Genomic DNA, 18,985 nt, shown 5'->3' on the forward strand with positions numbered 1-18,985 from the left:
AGACGTAAACTGGTCTGATGAATCTTATTTCCTGCTACATTCAGATGTGAATCCCAGAAATCTGCTGGAAAAAAGATGCGTCTGGTGCGTGCGTGCGTGCGTGCGTGCTCAACCAAGTTCAACCAATCTCAAACTGGTTTCTTCAACATGACAATAAGTTGACTTCCACCCAGTCCCCCCAATCTACAATAACTGTATTTCTTTGATGTTCTGTACCATGTCAGGAATGTTTCAAGCTCCTCTGGCTAATGTAGTACTAGGAAAGTATGCAAAATAAAGTCACAGCATGTAACAATGTCGTAAAATATCAAACATTTCGCCCACCATTATATCTTACATACCAAACTACAGTATTATGTATGGAATTGTTATATCTAAATGTAAAAACAGACGGACATTTAGCACCTTTACCTGTATGTATCAGTCTAATTCATGCTATTCAAATGGACTAGATTCCTAATCACAACTCACTGTCACTCTTACCTTGTAATTGTGTCTTTAACTGTTGTTGTATAGCATTTGTTTTGACATGTATTTAAATTAATTTGCTGATATTTCTAATTTGCTTTTCTTTTACTTCTCCAGTTTTTTGTGGCTTTTCCTATTCAACTTTCATTTTTCTGTTAGAGCAATTAGTCCTGTAGGGGTAAAAGGACCTCATCTCATCCTTATTATTTCCTAAAAATGAAGCAAAGCTAAAAAAAGACACAAAATGTAAATCAAAAGGTTAAATGCATTTATTATGCAGCAAACAGGTTCGACAAAACAAACACGAGTTGTGAGGTCTTAATATTTCTAAAATCTAACACTTGATCTGTCAGATACAAAAAAAATAAAGGTACTGATGGACCTTCTGCACTGAAATTGCCACTTGGCTTACATGTAATTTAGCTGGTAGAAGTGGTGCGAGTAGGTGTGTACACTTGTTCATATCTAAAATGACCATTTCTCAGTCCTAGCCTCCACTGATTTGACCAAGCCCTTTCCAATGACCTGGAAGTCCTCCAAAATTGCTTCAACATTGGGAATGGTATTTGCCTCGTCCCCAGTCACCTGTACGTTCCGAGCAGACACCTGTGACGTCTGTGATGTGCAATGAAGGAGAAAGTAGAGCATTCGGTCAGTGAAGAATGTCGACACGTGAGTGAAATAAGGTCAGATGGATATGAAGACTTGAAAACAAAGCAAGCGGCTAATATTTAAAAAGGCTTTTCTCTTACATGAATGCATCAGGCAGAGGATATGAATACATTAATTACCTTAAAGGGCGCAGGGCTGAAGGCTTTTGGCTTCCATACTACTGCGATCACTGCTCCACCATAGGGATCACAGAAGAAGAGGGCGAGGTCTCCAAAAGCCTCCTGAAAACAAATATGGTATAGTAATGAGGTAGAAGTTCAGTCTATGAAGTGATAAAATCTGTTTATTTTAGAGAAAGATATTTCTCAAGACGTTACCATTAAAACTTATTCAAGTTTAACTCCTTGACAAGTCATTATATTTAAACGAATAAGATGCACAATGTGGCAGAAGTCCACTTATGGCATTAGTGGGAGACAAAGAGAAATTTATACCTAAATGTATGAAGATGATAATAAACATGTTCAATTTTTAAATATCCTCAAGGCACAAAAGGCAAAAAAAAGTCTTCACTGTATCTGGGTAGGTTGAGTGTGGGTAGTTTGTGACCAGTGTAAGGGGAGCTTAATTCTACTGAGTATTTCTCCTGTCTGTAATTCATCTGTACTGTCAGGAAGCTTCTGGACATCATATTCAATGAACTCCTTGCCTCAACAGTCCATCTGCAATTAGCTTGTGTAAATCCTGCTCCACAGCTTTTCTGACATCCTGTGTCAACAATGTGTTATTAAAGCCACACCTTCCTTTTACACATCCTTCAAACACGAGACTCACCCTCAGCTCTGCTAGGTAAAGGGACACAGGGTTGTAATCGATGACAGGCAGGGCCCCTCCTGATGGGGGCACAGAGCCGGTCATGGCACCCCTGCTGAAGGTGACAGTGGGGGGGTCAACTGCGTGGCTGAGCAGAGGAACCTGCTTCGGGTTCAGGTGGATCAACACATCGTAGGCATCCAGAGGAGGGCGCATGACCACCTACACAAACAAAGACGAGTGCATCACAAGGCTGAGATATGTAAAACATACTTTCACAGAGAGTGGATCATTTATAAAGGAATGGAGTGGTCAGTAAAAAAGAGGTGGTTAGTAAAAGATAGCTTTGATATGCGTTTCACCCACCCTGACATCTTGGATCTGGCTGCCGTCCATCAGTTGTTGTTCCAGAACTCTCAGACTCTCTGCAGCCATCATAACAACACGCTGCAGCATCTAAAGACAAGGAAAAGAAGATAACACTTGGTGGTACATTTGGTCAATATGAAGGATAGGATTAAAACTATTACAGCCTTATTTAATACATAGGCCTCTGTTGAGGCCGTAAGACACCAAAAAGTACTTGAATATATGATTTTCCAAAACAAATAAAAGAACAAAACGGTAGCTGACATAAAGGCAGTTACAACATGAGGACTGTTATATTAAACAATATCCAACAAGACTATTACAAGGAGATGTACTTTAATTTTTCTGTCTGAAATTGTTTCTTAATTCACAGAGGGTTTTAGATTTCAATCAGACTACAAGTTGTATGAATTATTTCATTACATAAGACTTAAAAAGAGAACTAAACACTTGTAAAGGGCTAAACAGAATACCTCTTGCACCTTAAACTAATGAGGATGCCTCATTTGGGATTTCTTCTGCTATGGAATTCATTTACACGAACACATTAAGAATGATAACTGCTGGTAGTGAATGTACTTTGTTTACAAGTTTTTCATTGAGCAGCTTAAAGCTCCTGTGAAGAACCTGTGATTGGTGTTGATTTTGGGGCCCCCTTGTGGATGAAGCCATATGTCTTATTTCTTTGCTGATTTTGTCCTGTGCATGTTGAATGTTTATCCTGCTTTTTTTTTTAAAAGTCAAATGTATAACTCATCGAGAACCTTTTATGTAGAAGATGTAAAACCAGGCTGTTTTTGCAGTGTGCTGTTCTCCTTATCTGACACGTACACCTTCCAAGTAGTTTGAATCCTTCAAAATGACTGCTTGAAATAATCAATCTTATGTTAATGTTCTCGTTTGCTATGGGTCATGTAGGGGCCTCAGCATTCATTTCAGTATGTTGAGGCTGAAAACTCCTCATATGAGCCTTAAAGTGTGTTTTACTGGGCTTAGCTTCATTCATTTCATGTATTTATATACCTAATGGGATTTTTTCCCACTGATAAATTATTTTTGAACCCATCAACACTTTGACCCAATGATGGATTAGCTTCCTTCTTAGAACACAAGCAATTAAGGGAAATGTATAATTAAATTAAAACTAACATTAAAATAATTTCTGTTTTTACATAAATCATGTTAATGTGCAGGGCTGGTTAACATTTCTGGGGTATAGAAAGTATCTTGTGTGCTCAGAAAGAACTTCAAACATTCATTCTGTAATTCACTCCATCACTCTCTGCTCCCTAGTGGTCAGTCAGGGGAACTAATCCAACTACAAACACCGAGCTGCAACGTCCACTCACCTCAGCTATTTGTTTTGAAACACCTTCTTGGTTCTGGAGATAATTAAAGTGGGCAAGTGGAGTCAACAAAAAGTTGATCAATGCCACCCAAGCAGCTCTTAAGGTGAATGAAAATCCCCCTGAATATTGAATAATGGAAATAATCCTGAACATTATGAAAAAACATGCTGAATTAGGCGCACACTGACGTCTCTGTCAGGACGTCACAGAGCACAATGTTCCTGCTTATAAAGCAGGATGTTGGGAGAGGCTCGGTGTTAATGTTAGACTTGTTTGGGGAGTGAGGTGGTCCAGCACAGGAAGCTTATCTGGGTCAACTACGCACCATGGGCAGCTGGTTTGTGCATCTTTTTTGTGCGCTGATGTGTGCCTGTGGACTCTTTTACAGCCACGGTCACATCCAAACAGAGGAATACAAACCAAAACATTTACCTTACTTCTCAACAGGAGAGGACAGCAATGAAAAGCAACTGGTGAGCTATACCTGACGATCTCTGAAACTCATGAGTGGTTCAGTTTCCGGAACTTTACAAAGTTGTTGATATAATAATTTGATTTCATATCTTTGCCTTGAGGAAAAAAATCTGCAGGTGTTCATTTATTTTAGTATTGTTGTGGTATTTTGATATCAACTAAAATAGATTTTTTGAATTTCCAGATCAATGATTTACATGAAGTTTTGGAGAGACTTCAGAATAATCAAATTCCAGCTCTGAGAAAAAAGCATGGCTTCCTTCCAGTGGTATGTAAATCAAATCACATCTGTCTACCTACAATGTTTTACATTTTATAAAACAGTATGGTCCCTTTACTTAGAGCAATATGATGATTATTTTCAGACACTCTTACAGTCCACTTGTGATATGAAAAAAGTCATTATTTTATTATTTTCAGTGTGATCCAGGAGATCAGTGTGCACTAAGGAAAGGCTCCAGGATTGGGAAACTGTGTGACTGCTCCTTGCCAAGAACATGCAACTCTTTTCTACACCGCTGTTTGTGATTTTTGTGTGCAAGTAAGATTTGTAATGTAAAACAGAAAAAAACTTTATTTTTTAGTTTTTATTTAATATTGAGCCATGGACTTTGTTATTTCTTTCACATCAACGCACTAATTGTAATATTTAATCATTTTTCAGTTCATTATTGAGTGTAAATCTATTAAATGCTTTGTTGTGCGAGTGGTGTACTTGTTTTTTGTTTGTCCACTGACCTGTACAGTTGGTGCTCTCTTGGTCCACAAAGATAGTTTTTTATCTTTAGGCGTAGCTATAAACATGACGGGCAGAGACTCCCTGGAGGCCATGAAATCATTTTTGATCTCTGTATAGTCAGCGGCTACACGTGAAGGAGAGAGAAAAAACAATCACGTGACGTTGCGATGGATATGAGCAGGATGTCAAAATATGTCGGGTGTGTAAAAAGAAGGAGGTCAGAGGCGATTTGTTTATGTGACACAGAGGGAAAAGAAGTGTGTGTGAGAGACTACTTGCCAGTGATCTGGTTGTTTAGGTTGACAACCAGCGGGCTGTTCCTCCAGTCAAAGGAGGAGAGCAGATGAAGGAAGCGAAGGAAGCCGACCTGAGGAGAACTGAGGAGGACGGAGAAATTCATTCACATGACCTACTGAACGAACAAAGACAAGTAAAAAACAAACAATAAAGCATAAGAGACGAAAACAAAAAACAGAAAGTTACCCAGGAGGTGTAAAGGGTGCCGGACGCAGGAAAAGCGACGCCACCAGCAGGTCTGCTGTGTCCTCTGTCAAGTCTTCACTGAAGAGCTGAGCCCCAAGCCAGCGTTTGGCCAGACGACACACTGCTCCAAAACACTGGTGTTGCTGCTGAAGCCTACCAACGACACAAAACACACAAGATGAAGCAGAAAGAGTCAAGACAAGAGAGAAACATTCAGAGTCTAAAAGTGAAGTATGAAAGAGACAATAATAAATGGTTTTAATGTTTGAAGCAGCAACATGTGATGATGAATAAACTGAGGGAAATAATAAGAACTAAAAAAATCCAGCTTTATCACTTAAACACACACAAATACTACTTTGAGCTACTGTTTCAGCTTTACCCATGCAATGTGCTGGTAAGTAGAGGCTTGTGAATTGTGGACATCTCCAGAGCCTGAGCCTCCTCCTTGTCCCTTACAACCGACAGTCCCTCTGCATTCACACTCTCCCTCAGCACCTGAGGCTCACGATGGTAAGCCACATGGATGCGGAACACAAAGCCATCCTGGATACACAAACACAGGGAGGAAAAACAGTGTTACTAGAGTATTATGAAGAGCAGTGATTACAAATAGAATTGTGCTGACAAATTGCACGTCGTGCACACAGACTCCTAAACGTACCTTGCAGACATCCAGGTGTGTTGGGCAGGGCCTGCATGTATAATTATGGTTCTTCTTGAGTAACTCGCCCAGGCGGATGTGAAAGGCAGCTCGGAGATGTCGGATGGCGAGGCGGTCGTGCGGCCACTTTCCACTCCCCTCCATGTGGCATATCACTGCAAGTAGAGGATTGCAAAATATTTGTGTAAAAGTCTATAAAGTTGAGTTCTATGCTTAAGTAACTTTCATGAAGGTGTTAAAAGTCAGTGAGCAATTTTGCCCATTGTCCTACCTGTGATAGGAGTGATATATGCAGGGCAGGGTTTTTCTTCCTTTGGTACCAAAGATCTAAATGTCTTTTCTTTGTCAAAGAAGGAATAGTCCAGTTTCAGAGGCACAGGGGGGAAGACCTGCAAGGAACAATTTAAATGTTAGAACTTTTATCAATTCAAAATTGTGAGTTTTGAAATATAACTCTTAACTTATTCAAAGCACTTAGACATGGACTGTTACTGTGGTAATGTTTAAAACTATGCTGAACACTAACAATTTACTATTGCTTAACAATAGTATTATAATTCAATTCAATTCAATTCAATTCAAAAAACTTAATTTGTCCCTGGGGGGCAATTTAAGGAGCATTAATAGGAGCAGTTCCTTGGCCAGAAAGAGGGGCTTTACCTGTGTGTATCTAAGTGCGGGGTGGGCTCCTTGCACTGATGTGATGGAGAGAGGCAGATCCTCCAGCTTCCACAGTTTTCGACTCAGGTCATCATAAGACTGAACCACCAGTAAGCTCTCTTCCTCCCCAGTACTAGGCACCTACAGAGCAAAACCCATAATTAGAGCTTTATTCAATCTTAATGAATTATTGAAGGCTTCAACTAATTTTTATTGATGGCAAGATAATATTAAAAACAGTATGTATGTGGTGGCATCAGCCACCTTCTTTGGAGTGGTCTGCTGGGGAAGCAGCATCTCTGCTGCTCACAATAAGAAGCTGAACAGACTGGTGAAGAAGGCCAGCTCTGTCCTGGCCTGCCCACTGGACCCTGTGGAGATGGTGGCTGACAGGAGGATGATAGCAAAGCTATCTTCTCTGATGGACAACACGTCACACCACCTCCAGGAGACCATAACAACACTAAGTAGGTTGTTCAGTGACAGACTTCTTCACTCGCGGTGACTTATGGAGAGATACCGCAGGTCTTTTCTTCCTGCAGTGGTCAGACTATATAACCAATAATATATATATATATATATATGTTGTAAGATATGCTTATTTCTTACCTCTTTAATTTTAATTTCTAATACTTTTTTAATAATTGTTACTTTATAGGCTCTTGTTTGCTTTATATATATATATATCTATATCTATATATATATATATATATCTATAGATATATATATATATATATATATATATATATATATATATATATATATATATACATGTTTGTTTTGCACTGTCTACTTTGCTACTGTGACACTTGAATTTCCCCATTGTGGGACGAGTAAAGGACTATCTTATCTTATCTTATCTTATGAAAACATACACAATTAGTATGTAATCTGAGAAAGCAAACAAGCCAGAAAAAGCAAACAAGCACAGTAAAGATAAGAACTGTTATGCTGATGAGCAAATTATTGTTGAAATTGGACCACAGGGACGATTTTGTTTAGTTTAAATGTCATTTGAAAAATCGCTCAGGGCTTAAAGAGTAAAATATTCGCCCCACTATGAGACTCATCATGGCCAAAAATACAACAGCTGTTTTTGTAGGAAGATAGTTAATTAAATTTGAACATTTTCAGAATGTACTTGTACTTTTTTGCACAAAAAAAGGGAAAAATGTAGAATTGTCGTTATTTATAAGTATTTATGTTCTGATTTTACTGGTCTGACCCACTTCAGATCAACTTGGGCTGTATGTGGCCCCTGAACTGAGATGAGTTTGACGCCCCTGGTTTAGATAACAGTTGTTTAATCAATCAATTTTGAAGTAATATATGAGGATACATTTCTATCATGTATCTCTTCCCTACAAAGGGCTGCTTAAATAATAAATCTTTCTTCTGTGTATTCACAGTATACACATTTAAGATTTCATCTGGTGATGAAAAGGGAGTGATGTGAAATTTTGGTGGTCCACACATTGAGTTCAACAACATTGCACAGAATCAAGACAATTTTCCTGGGACTACGGATGAAAATTAGCTTTATGGCTAACTCTGGCATATTGACATTGATGCAAACGCTGAAATGTTCATTAATATGCACTGTCCCTTTAAATAAATAAATAAAAATGTTCAACATCACTAATTTAAGGTTAGTTCAAACAGAAACACAGAAAACTAAACCAGGACAAGACAAGACAAGACCAAATTCCACCACATTTAGAATGAATGTCTTAAAAACAGAATAAATTAAATCGCTGAGATTTTTTCATTTACCTCACTCCCCGTTTTGATGACGTCATCAACCATCGCCCCCATGTATCGCACGGAGGATTCGGGAATATCTGCATGTCTAGTGGATAAAGAATTCATTATTTCCCTTTTTAAAGACGTGTCTTTAACAAATTCCCATTCACTTTCTTTATGCGACACTTTAAAAAGAAAATCTGGACACAGTCTGCTCTTTTACGACCCCCCTCAAATCCGTTTATGTGATGCCATTAACCAGCGTGCTAACCTGCAAACTCGCTAACATCTGATTCATCGACATCAAGCAGCTGCACAAAAAACATGAAGCGTGCGGGGAGGAGACGGAGCTCCGTGTGGGACTGCTTTGAACAAGTGGGGAACTTTGTCCACTGCACAAAATGTGACGCTACACTGAAGTACTGCGGAGGAGCCACGAGTTCCATGATGAGCCATATGAGCAGGTACCATTCGTCTCCAACACCACCCGACGAGGACGAGAAACCAGTGATTTGCAACGTGCACAGCCTCGACGAGGAGAGCATCACTAATGCAGACATCACGCAAGTGTCTGTAATGTCCCCTAATGTTAGCATATCAAGCACCCCCCCTGAGCGGGACAATGGGGAGAGGAAGCGCCTGAAGAGGAGCTCTGTTTGGGACATTTTTGTTAGAAAGGACGACGAGGTTCACTGCACCGTGTGTGACACAAAGCTGAAATACAAGAGCAGCACCACCAGCATGATGTATCACATCAGAAACAAACACCCGGACACGGTGCCTGGTGAAGGCGTGTCACTGGCAACACATGCAGGAGTGACAGAGCTCATATCGAGAATGATAGAGAAGGACATGCTTCCAATCAGTGTGGTCACTGGGGATGGTTTCCGTGAGCTACTTGCATACACTGTACATAATTATAAAATTCCATCAGCTGGAGACATCACACGCCTTATTGAAGGCCATTTCCATGATAAGGTGGATGAGCTTGTAGGGCAGCTTAGTCGAATGGAGAAAGTGGCTCTCACTGCTGATGTTTGGACAGCCCTCCCATTCCAGAGGTACATTACAGTCTCCAGTTCATACATCACAGAAGACTGGCAGTGGAGGTCAGCTGTGCTGCAGACATGTAAACTATCACTAGACAGCCTTAATGCATCACATAATATCACAGAAAGGCTTATCAGCATTGTGCAGAACTGGGGTCTTGCTGGAAAAGTAACAGCATGTATTTATAACCACACAGAAGATGTCTTGTTTGCTAATGCCAGTGCCCCTGTCACTTGGGACTATGCCACCTGCTTTGCCACTACATTACAGCTCGCAGTCTGTGAAGGCCTGAGCCATGATCTGATCCGCATCATCATTGCAGCAGGGAAACTAGTCAAGCACTTCAGTCACAACCTGCTGGCAAGTAGGGCGTTGGAGCTGAAACAGGTTCAGATGTGCCTGCCTCAGGACAAGCTCATCCGGTCAAGCAAAGCTCGGTGGGACACGATCTGCGACATGTTCGAACGTCTACTTGAGCAGCGGTGGGCGATCAAAGCTGTGCTCTCTGATCGCACAATCACAAACAGACAGGAAGCCCAGAGTCTTGAGATCGGGGATGATTGTTGGCAAATAATTGAGAATTTCACACCGGTGCTGGCAACACTGAAATGGGCAACCACAGTCACATCTGCTGAAACAGAAGTATCGATTTCAAACATCTACCCGATCACATTCAGCCTCATTCAGAACCACCTTGTGCCGAAAGAGAATGATGTTGAACAAGTCTCAGAGTTCAAGATGAAAGTTCAGAAGTCACTAAGAAGTCACATGGAGGTAAGCCATCAACTTTTACCTAGACTTATTTTTGAATATGACTTTAACTCTTAAAGCTGGGGTTGGTAGTCAGATTAGGATACACTTTTTGTCATACTGGTTAAAATGATCTTTATGTCCCGACGGCAATCAATACAGAATACATAATGTGTTCTTAAAAAAAAGAGCGAAAAAAAAGCTGCTATCTACAGCCGGAGTAAACCTGGGAAAACACTAACCAATCACCGTTTTTTTTTGGGGGGGGGGGGGGGTGTTAGACGGAGTCCTGAAGACATTCTACATTCAAATTCATGCTTGTTTTCCGAGACTACCAACCCCAGCTATAAAATGGTTAAAAAAAAATAAAAATAACCTGCAACACTTTGATGTAATTGTGTTCAATCAATTTTACTATTCACAGGTTGACTCCAATGACTTGGCCTCCAAACCAGCTCTGATTGCCTCGATGCTGGACCCTCGTCACAAACATCTCAGCTTTCTGACACCATCAGGAAGACTGGCTGCAAAGGTTAAACTGCATGAACTGGTTTCCAAACAAGATGCAATAACTTCAACTTTGTGCACAAAAGACGAGCAACAGGAGACCCCGATCACACCTGATATTAGTCATGTTGCTGTGCCCTCTCAAATGAGAAGTAACACCAAAAACACCATGATGCTGCTCCTGGGAGACAACTACAGTTCCTCCTATGCCACAGACTCTGAGGCTCAGGTAGATTACTACCTAAGAGACATTGCACCTTCATTGGACATAAACCCTCTTGACTGGTGGAGGGTAAATGGGCCAAGATTCCCCAAACTGGCTACTCTGGCAAGACACTACTTGTGCGTACCTGGGGTGTCACTGCCATCTTTGTTGTCTGACGCTGGACAATCTTTTGCCACAATGCGTACAAGACTGAGCCCAGAGCATGTTGACATGATGATCTTTGTAAACAGAAATCTACAACTTGCATGACCCCACATGTTAGAAGTACAGAGATATTAGTGCAGCATGACCTCTGTCACTGTTCATGTGTTGAATAATGTGCTAAAAAGATGCATTCTAATACATTTTCAAACTTAACTGTAGAATACAACAGAAGAACCCAGTGATTTTCTAAATACTTCACTTGGATTGATAGCGCTTCCTCTTGGCTTAAAACAGTGGGTAGGGAGCCGGTTGTTAAATCATTTACATTAAATGTGCGAACTAGTGATGAACGCATCAAGTCCACTAAATTATTACACATTTAAGGAGCACAAGAATTATTAGTTGGTTAAACACATTTTTGCTATTACTATAGGCCCAAAATACCGGTTACATACTGTGTATAAGCTGTAGCTCTGCCACCCACTACTAGCTGGAGCTGTATCTTGGCATTCTGCTCTAATGCTTTACTACTCAACAGTAAAACAGTACACATGACAGATGGTATCTCTTAGTTTGGCGTGGTTTGGCAGTATTTTGAGAGGTATAGAGATAAGGTATCTAGGCTGTGTCTGGTTAAACTGTCATATAATTGACCCAGGGTTCCCAGCTGCTCCTTAAAAAGTCATAAAAGGTCTTGAATTTAAAACCCAAAAACTAAGGCCATTAATTGTCTTAAATTTACTGTAAATTTGTTGTAGGTATTACATTTGAAGAACAGTTATTAAGGCTAATGGGGGAACTGTTAGGGCCAAACATTACTGTCACGGACAATGGCAGAAATCTAGTTCTTCGACAGCATAATGCCTTCTCACTGATTTGCAAACTTGGACCCAAATACTGTCCTATCCTGTCTTGGACCAGTCATTGAAAGTCTGCGTATTCCTACCAGCACATCTTTTGTTGTCTTTATGGTAGTGAGTCTAGCAGCCAATGCCTTTATTTTATATAAATATATTACAAATGGAGTCAGGTTTATGAGAACTAAACAGAAAAACTGAGCAGCCAGCAGAGAGTAGCATTACAGTGCAAGAAAACAACTGAGTCAGGGGAAAGGCAGTGCTTTAAAATGAGAGAAGTAGACTACAAAATAAAACTAAACCAATTTGACATCATGTACCTGCAGACTCTGTGATCCTGTATTTAGCCATGTTGGGTAAATTGTGATCAATTTTGACCGATGAATGTTTTCGTACCTTTACAATAGTTAGTTAGTCAGAATTTAAATTTCTGTTCAAAAGACTAGGAAATAATATTAGTTTCAGATCAACCCAAGTGCAAACTTTAGTTTGAATAGATTTATTTAAAAAAATCTAAATAGGGATAAAAACCATGATGATGAACTATGGATGGGAGAAATCACTGGGTTTTCTTAGTTGACATGATATTATACTTAATAGTTGTAGAATTAAAATGGGTAGGTTCTCACTGACCAAACTAACCTCTACTTTAATATAGTTTAAATGTTATATTGTTCCTTATGCGTTGCCAACTTTGTATACATACAGCTGTAGCAGGTGAGTGATGATCTGTTTTGGGACCAATTGTTTTTGGCACATGCTCTCTCCCTCCCACAGGACGGCTTCAGTGATTGCGCCATCCTGGAAGCGACGCAGCTCAGAGCGGGAACCCCAGAGCTGACGGAACTCAGCTGCCTATCAGAAAAATACTAGTTAAAATCATTGTCATAGATGAGTCTTGACAGAAGCAAAATAATACACACAAGACCAATCAATTTACACAAGAGCATGCATGATGGAAATAAAAATTAGTTCTTTAAAAAGTAGAATTTGACTGGATTACTTTTATGCTCATCTGGAGCTGCATCTCAATAAATTAGAAAATCATGAAAATGTTGCTCCCCTCACTTTTTTTAATTCATTAAGGGTAAACTTTCACGGCGCAGTTGGCCTAGAGATTCAAACGAATGCCCCATTTACAGAGGCTATAGACCTAGTAGCAGCGGTCACTGGTTCGACTCCTGTCCTCTACTATTTGCATGTCTTCCCCCACTCTCTGCTCCCCATATTTCCCTCTCTCTTCAGCTGTCCATATATCTGTGACATGTAAAATAAATATTTCAAGCCTTTCTTGGTTTTAATTCAGATATTTTGGCTTATAGCTAAAGAAAATCAGAAATCCAGCATCTCAAATCATTAGAATATTACCAGAGATCATTAAAAAAATTATATAAAATGCAAAAATGTCCAACTTCTGAAAAGTATGTTTACTTATACACTCAACATGGAGGTGATCAGCCTTTGGCATTGCGGAAGTATTATTGAAGCCCAGGTTGCTTTAATAGCAGTCTTCTGCTTGTCTGTATTTTTGTGTCAGGTGTTTCTCATAACTGTCTTGACAATATCCCACAGACCCTCTATGGGGTTCAGGTCAGGCCAGTTGATAGAAACAGGGAGTGTGGAAAAATGTCCTGGTAAACAGTTGTGTTGACTTTGGACTTGATTAAACACAGTGGACCAACACCAGCAGATGACATGACACCACAAAACATCATAGAAACTTCTCACTGAACCTCAAGCACCTTGGATTTTGTGCCTCTTCACTCTATCTCCAAACTTTAGGACATTGATCTCCAAACTAGATTCAAAACTTTCTTTCATTTGAGAATAGGACTTTTGACCGATAAACTACAGCCCAATGCTTTTTCTATGTAGTCCAGGTAAGAAGCTTCTGACGTCACTGGTTCAGGAACGGCTTGACATTAAGAAATGCTTTGAAGCACTCCAAAGTTGTATCAACTTTTCTTTACATACCCCTCTGAGCTGCGGTCATTCCTGTTACTTGTGAATTTTTTCTTACCACGCTTTTCCCTTTTGGTCATCTTGCAATCCAAAAGCATTGATACAGCTCTCTGCCAACAGCTGGTAGTTTGAAATACAGAACACACCAAGCAGCAGAATGCTAAATTCTTGAATAATTAAGGAGAAAGTAATACCCCTATTTGAAGTGCCATTATTTGTAGCATTGATATTCGAGTCATAGCAAAAATTACCATGGAGATTCTCCCCAATAAAAAATGTTCAGTAAACGTATATAGACAAAAGGCAAAAGGTGAGGTTACCTTGGGGTTGTCAGCTGGGGGGCCTCTCTCCAGGACAGAAACTGCCAAATCTGGTCTTAAGAGCAAACCGAAGGAGAGGGGAGGTTGGGCTTTATGTTTTGGGGCTTCACTCTCCACAGACCACTAGGAAGAATGACAGTTTCCACAGATCAATGATTGTAAGATTTGAAATATGATCTACAAGAATGTTTAATTTATAATTACTCATTTGTAGGACACTTTAGAAAAGTTTTGAGTCAAAACATATATAGTTTTGTATTAAAATGAAAGCCTGTTCTGTGAATAGTATCTTGGAATGATAATGAAATTGGGCTCTTAAACATCTGCAAAGTAAAATGTTGCAAAATGTAACCCCATCCCCCAACATTGTAAATATTTCCCACCTCAGGGTCAGGAGACAGGGAGTGGGTAAGAAGATGAATCCTTTGGCCCAGTCCTTGCTGTAGCAGTGACAGAATGAAGGGCAGCGCAGTGTGGACATAATTTCCACTGTGATCCATCAGCTCACTGAGGAGATTCAGCTTCTTACAGCTGGACTGAAGCTTTGCCAGCTCACATAGCCTGAGAGGTAGAAGAAGAAAAACACATAAGATGATCAAACCGGATGAGGATGGGAGACCAACCATGATGTGAAAGGTAACACACTAAGCCGTACTGGAACACATGGTCACTTGTCCTTATCATGGGTTTAGGGGTCATGAGGAGGCTGTGGAACCCATCCACTGTTGGGTCGTCCCAGAACTGCATCGACACAGATGCCTCATGCTGCAGCTATGAAAAGAATATGAAAAAGGTCAAAAATGATGCTTAATCTCTACAGTAGAAAAAATACAACCCTTTTTTTTTATTTACCTGTTTGTAGGTGCAAGCAGTCATGTCAGCACACATGTTGAGATGTCCTGAAGGGTCGACGAACACTACCTGGAAGGCACTTTGGAACTCTGATACAGAGGGCTGTGGGACAAGGAAAACAAGACAGATTGGAATATTGTATAATGATTCATTAAGAAGGTACATTTGCAGGTTCAGTGTTAAATGTGAGCAAGACCACTCACAGCTGTAGAGTCAGGATCTCTTGCAAGGCTGATTCCATTCACTGTAAGGTCTGTAGAAGCTGAGGGTCAGAGCAAAGTGTGAGTAACCAGACATTTAAATCAGGGACACACCAAAAATGCAATTACAACTTCCATACATCAATTCACCCTTAATTTAAAAAAAATCAGTATATATCTTTAAAAATTTCTCACCTAGGAAGTTCAAGCTGTTTCGTAGCAGCTGATAGGCTGTCATGGTGTTACTTATTCTGTGAGTCATCAGCAGATAACTCAACAGCATTGATGCCAGAAAGCCATTAAAACCACCAGTGCCCTGAAAGACAGAGCAAAACAGAGTTAAGCTGAGACAAACCATGTAAGCAGATTGAGAGATAAATACAATATAAAAAAGAAAGGAACAAATCTGTGTGCAACAAGCAAGGGAGCCATTGCAAGCCTCCTACCCACCTGGTCGAGCTCTCTTTGACGGAGCCAAACTTTGAGTAAAGCCACCCCATCTGCAAAAGCTGAGCACTGAGAGCTGACAGCTGAAAGAAACTGGAGGTGAGCCCGGGGCAGTAAATCCCCCAGAACAGAGCTGTTGTAATGCGGCGTGGGAGGTTCGCTGTTCTCTGTGAAAAAACATACAAGAAATGAAATAGATAGTACTGATAGTGAGATTGCATTTGAAATATACAAAAAATGTCAGCAAAATAAACAGTACCAGCCAGGGAGCTCTGCAATCCGGTGTACCATTCTGTCCGAATATTATTCCTCTGGGGATGGAAACGACTAGGCTTGAAGAATCCAGGAGGGGGACAGGCATGAACACGCACAGTCAAGCTAGATGTGTCTTTACCTGAGAGATGCCATAATGATTTAAATAACCAACCCATACAGCTTCCCAGATGTAAAGAAAACAAAACACTTTAAGATCCAAACAACAAAAACTAAACACAACACTGTTAAGAATTGTTGTTTTGGGGTTAAAATCTGTTGGGGATTAAATGTTTTACCTTGAGGGGTCAGCAGCAGAACAGGGCGGAGTCGATCCCCATGGAGACAGGAATAACACATGGACCCAATGTCAGAGGAGGATGTAAGGTGCTGGGCCAGACCTGCCAGGTAGAGAGCCCTTTTCCTTGGATACCTCTGATTCGTGACATCCTTTGGGTGGAGAATCTCCTAATAACCCCCCCCCAAAAAATGCCCAGAGAGAAGTCATCCATGTCTCTTGTTATTTGAAGCCAATACTGCTGTATTGCATGTTGCTTTCAAGGTTTCAAGTGACAGACTGGGATTAAAAAACAATGGACAGATTAACTCACAGTTGGGATTGTGACAGCCAGGTCCACCACAATGCGTGGTTTGGTGCAGGTGCCTAGGGGATAGCTGCCAATCAAGTCAATAGAGGCAGGAGGTGCCATGTGGAACTTGCCCTTGGTTATTTTGGGCACCAAGAGGAAAGGGACCTTAAGTGCACCAGACAGCCATGACAGGTCACTTACCTGAACCCATAGAGAAATTGATTAGAGAATGCGATTACAGATTTTTTTTTGCGTGTTCATTTGTAAAGAGATACATGAATGGATGAGAGCCTCTACAATGGGTTAGAAAATGTAGCTTATAGTTTTAGTACAACATACCTCAACCTCTGCTGACTCTGGCACAGCCTGGAGCAGTACGGTGACAGTCTGAATGAAGGAGTCTATTTGCTGTTTCCTCCGCTCACTTAGAGTGACCTCTTTCAGCAGCTCTTCCATCTATAATTGGTGACAGATTGGAGACATTTACAAGATTGAAGACGCTTGCGATGAAGTCACTATTCAAAAAGAATAGCAGGCTTCACTTCAGACAAATCTGTTCATATCTCTCATCTTTATTTATTTAACCAGGTAAAAGACTCATTGAGAAAAAGCTCTGTAACACTGTGAGACTTAATTTCAGGACCTTCAGGTTTATCTGAAACCAGCTACCTACTGATGCAGCAAAACTATACATGCATGCAATGATATTTTCCCATCTGTCGTACTGTGTCACAAGCTGGTCACAAGCTGGGAAAACAAAAATTGCTCCAATCAAATCACTGTACAAGCAAACATTAAAGGTACTGGACAAGAAGCCAAAAAGTTATCACTACTGCAATATCATACAGAAGTATAACCTCTTAACGTTTTGAAAATTTTGTGGGTTTTTCTGATGCTTGTTCAGTGTTTAAAGTCATAAATGGTCTGGCTGCTCCCCCATTAAAAGAGTTTATATCACTGTATGCAGATAATGGAAGAACAACTAGGACAGCAAATAGAGGTGACTGTGTCATACACCACAGATCTTCTGAATTTGGCAAATCAGCCCTCTCTAATAGAGCAACAACTGCTTGGAACTCATTACTGAGTAAAATCAGAGAGTGCTGCAGCTGAATTTAAGTCCAGGGTGAAATCATGGCTAAAATCAATTCAATCATGTCCTCATGACAACAACCTTCATGGTGTAGTGCTTTTAGCTATATTTTATTATTGTGTTGGTAGTTTTGATGTAAATGTATCCCTGTTGTTTTATAGTAGTAGTTATGTATTATTGTGTAGCTTTTTAAATTATGTTCTATTTGTTTTTAACAGAGGCATCGACTCTGTCTCCTGCCTAGGGACTACAGATGTAAATTAGTTGCTAGCTAACTCTGGTACAACTAAATGGCTGTACACTGTCCCTGTTGAAATAAACAAATAAATAATAAGATTTAAAACCTTTTTTTTGAGAGTGACCTGGCCAAGACAGCAGCACAAAACAGGTTACAACACACAACAAGCACACAAAACAACACAAATAAAATACGGTAACAGTTTCACTTGGTTACATGATTACGCAGTGCAATCACAAGATCCAATTGAGTTTGTTTCTCTGTCTTTTTTTGATTGACTTGAATTCCCACTGAGTTACAAGATGTGTCAGTTTCAAGTCCTTCATCATTCCAGGTAAACGGGGCTGAAAATTGAAAAGCCTATTCATCATGTCAGAGGTCTCACCTGCATTTTGAGCAGGCTGCAATGAAACAGGCTCTCTGTTTCTTTCAGCTGGTTGAGCTCCTCTGCTGTTGGGGGTCTGTACAGATCACTCCGGGACAACTTCACTGGGTGATAGACCAACTCCTCCCCTGCAGACTCCTCAAGTTTGTTCCTTTTGGCTTTAACAGGAGCCTCATTTCCATCCTCCTCATTGGAGGAGTTTGAAGGTATCATCTGTAAAATAACAAGTAGTATAAGCCGTAGAATCAGCAGCAGGAGCATAGTTTGGGTTGTCGTTTAATATGTTTTCATTCTTATAGAGACATCAAATTCATAAGGATAACACGAATATGGTATATCGAACTTTCCTGAGTATATTATTCTTTTTAAGGAGTAATTGTCGAGCAGTTGAATACAAAGTACTGCTGACTGTATCTCATATATTTCAGTTTCTTTTACAACAATAATGAAAATAAGGACAGGATTTCAGATGTAACATTTTAGTACATTTCTGGCAAAGCCTACAAGCAATAAACGTGCATCTCGTAGTGTGTTAATCTGCCCCGGAAATTGGTGAGCTATTTAGCCGCCATAACATAATAAATATAGCCAGTCTTACCTCTGCTGTGTCCTCTGTCACTACTTGCTTCTTTTTCATGTCTAGTTTATTCTCAGGTTGATAATTACAATGTTTTTATTTATTTTATGTTTACACTGCCTAGTAGTCGCTGCACTCTCACATGTGCAAAGGGTCAACAT

The 18,985-nt window shown here is 40.2% G+C and overlaps 2 protein-coding genes across 2 annotated transcripts; one reads left to right on the plus strand and one right to left on the minus strand.

Annotated features, from left to right (window-relative positions):
* Positions 1-715: 715 nt before the first annotated feature.
* Positions 716-18,985, minus strand: nol6 (nucleolar protein 6 (RNA-associated)). The gene is made up of 26 exons (XM_034692698.1): positions 18,846-18,985; positions 18,248-18,460; positions 16,871-16,987; positions 16,553-16,732; positions 16,241-16,409; positions 15,949-16,083; positions 15,693-15,856; positions 15,438-15,558; positions 15,246-15,304; positions 15,043-15,144; positions 14,846-14,961; positions 14,574-14,751; positions 14,191-14,313; positions 12,615-12,763; positions 8,405-8,480; positions 6,632-6,772; positions 6,243-6,360; positions 5,972-6,126; positions 5,690-5,853; positions 5,308-5,460; positions 5,104-5,201; positions 4,824-4,948; positions 2,260-2,349; positions 1,915-2,115; positions 1,260-1,361; positions 716-1,083 (listed from the first exon to the last, which is right to left on the minus strand). Exons 1-26 carry the CDS (start codon positions 18,882-18,884, stop codon positions 934-936), a joined length of 3,438 nt encoding a protein of 1,145 aa, XP_034548589.1. The 5' UTR covers positions 18,885-18,985; the 3' UTR covers positions 716-933.
* On the plus strand, positions 8,368-12,894 carry LOC117819382 (zinc finger BED domain-containing protein 1-like). Its single transcript, XM_034692699.1, has 2 exons — positions 8,368-10,198; positions 10,599-12,894. Exons 1-2 carry the CDS (start codon positions 8,699-8,701, stop codon positions 11,154-11,156), a joined length of 2,058 nt encoding a protein of 685 aa, XP_034548590.1. The 5' UTR covers positions 8,368-8,698; the 3' UTR covers positions 11,157-12,894.

The sequence above is a fragment of the Notolabrus celidotus genome, chromosome 9 (assembly GCF_009762535.1).
Source record: "Notolabrus celidotus isolate fNotCel1 chromosome 9, fNotCel1.pri, whole genome shotgun sequence".
In the NCBI taxonomy this organism is placed as follows: domain Eukaryota; kingdom Metazoa; phylum Chordata; class Actinopteri; order Labriformes; family Labridae; genus Notolabrus; species Notolabrus celidotus.

Excerpts from the sequence above, each read along its gene's own strand:
- LOC117819382 (XM_034692699.1), top strand. The coding sequence starts at position 8,699 with ATGAAGCGTGCGGGGAGGAGACGGAGCTCCGTGTGGGACTGCTTTGAA. Across the intron at positions 10,199-10,598 it reads CACTAAGAAGTCACATGGAG|GTTGACTCCAATGACTTGGC; the intron begins GTAAGCCATCAA and ends TACTATTCACAG.
- nol6 (XM_034692698.1), bottom strand. The coding sequence starts at position 18,884 with ATGAAAAAGAAGCAAGTAGTGACAGAGGACACAGCAGAG. Across the intron at positions 15,559-15,692 it reads GTCAAAGAGAGCTCGACCAG|GGCACTGGTGGTTTTAATGG; the intron begins GTGGGTAGGAGG and ends TCTGTCTTTCAG. Across the intron at positions 1,362-1,914 it reads TTTACCTAGCAGAGCTGAGG|GAGGCTTTTGGAGACCTCGC; the intron begins GTGAGTCTCGTG and ends ATTTGTTTTCAG.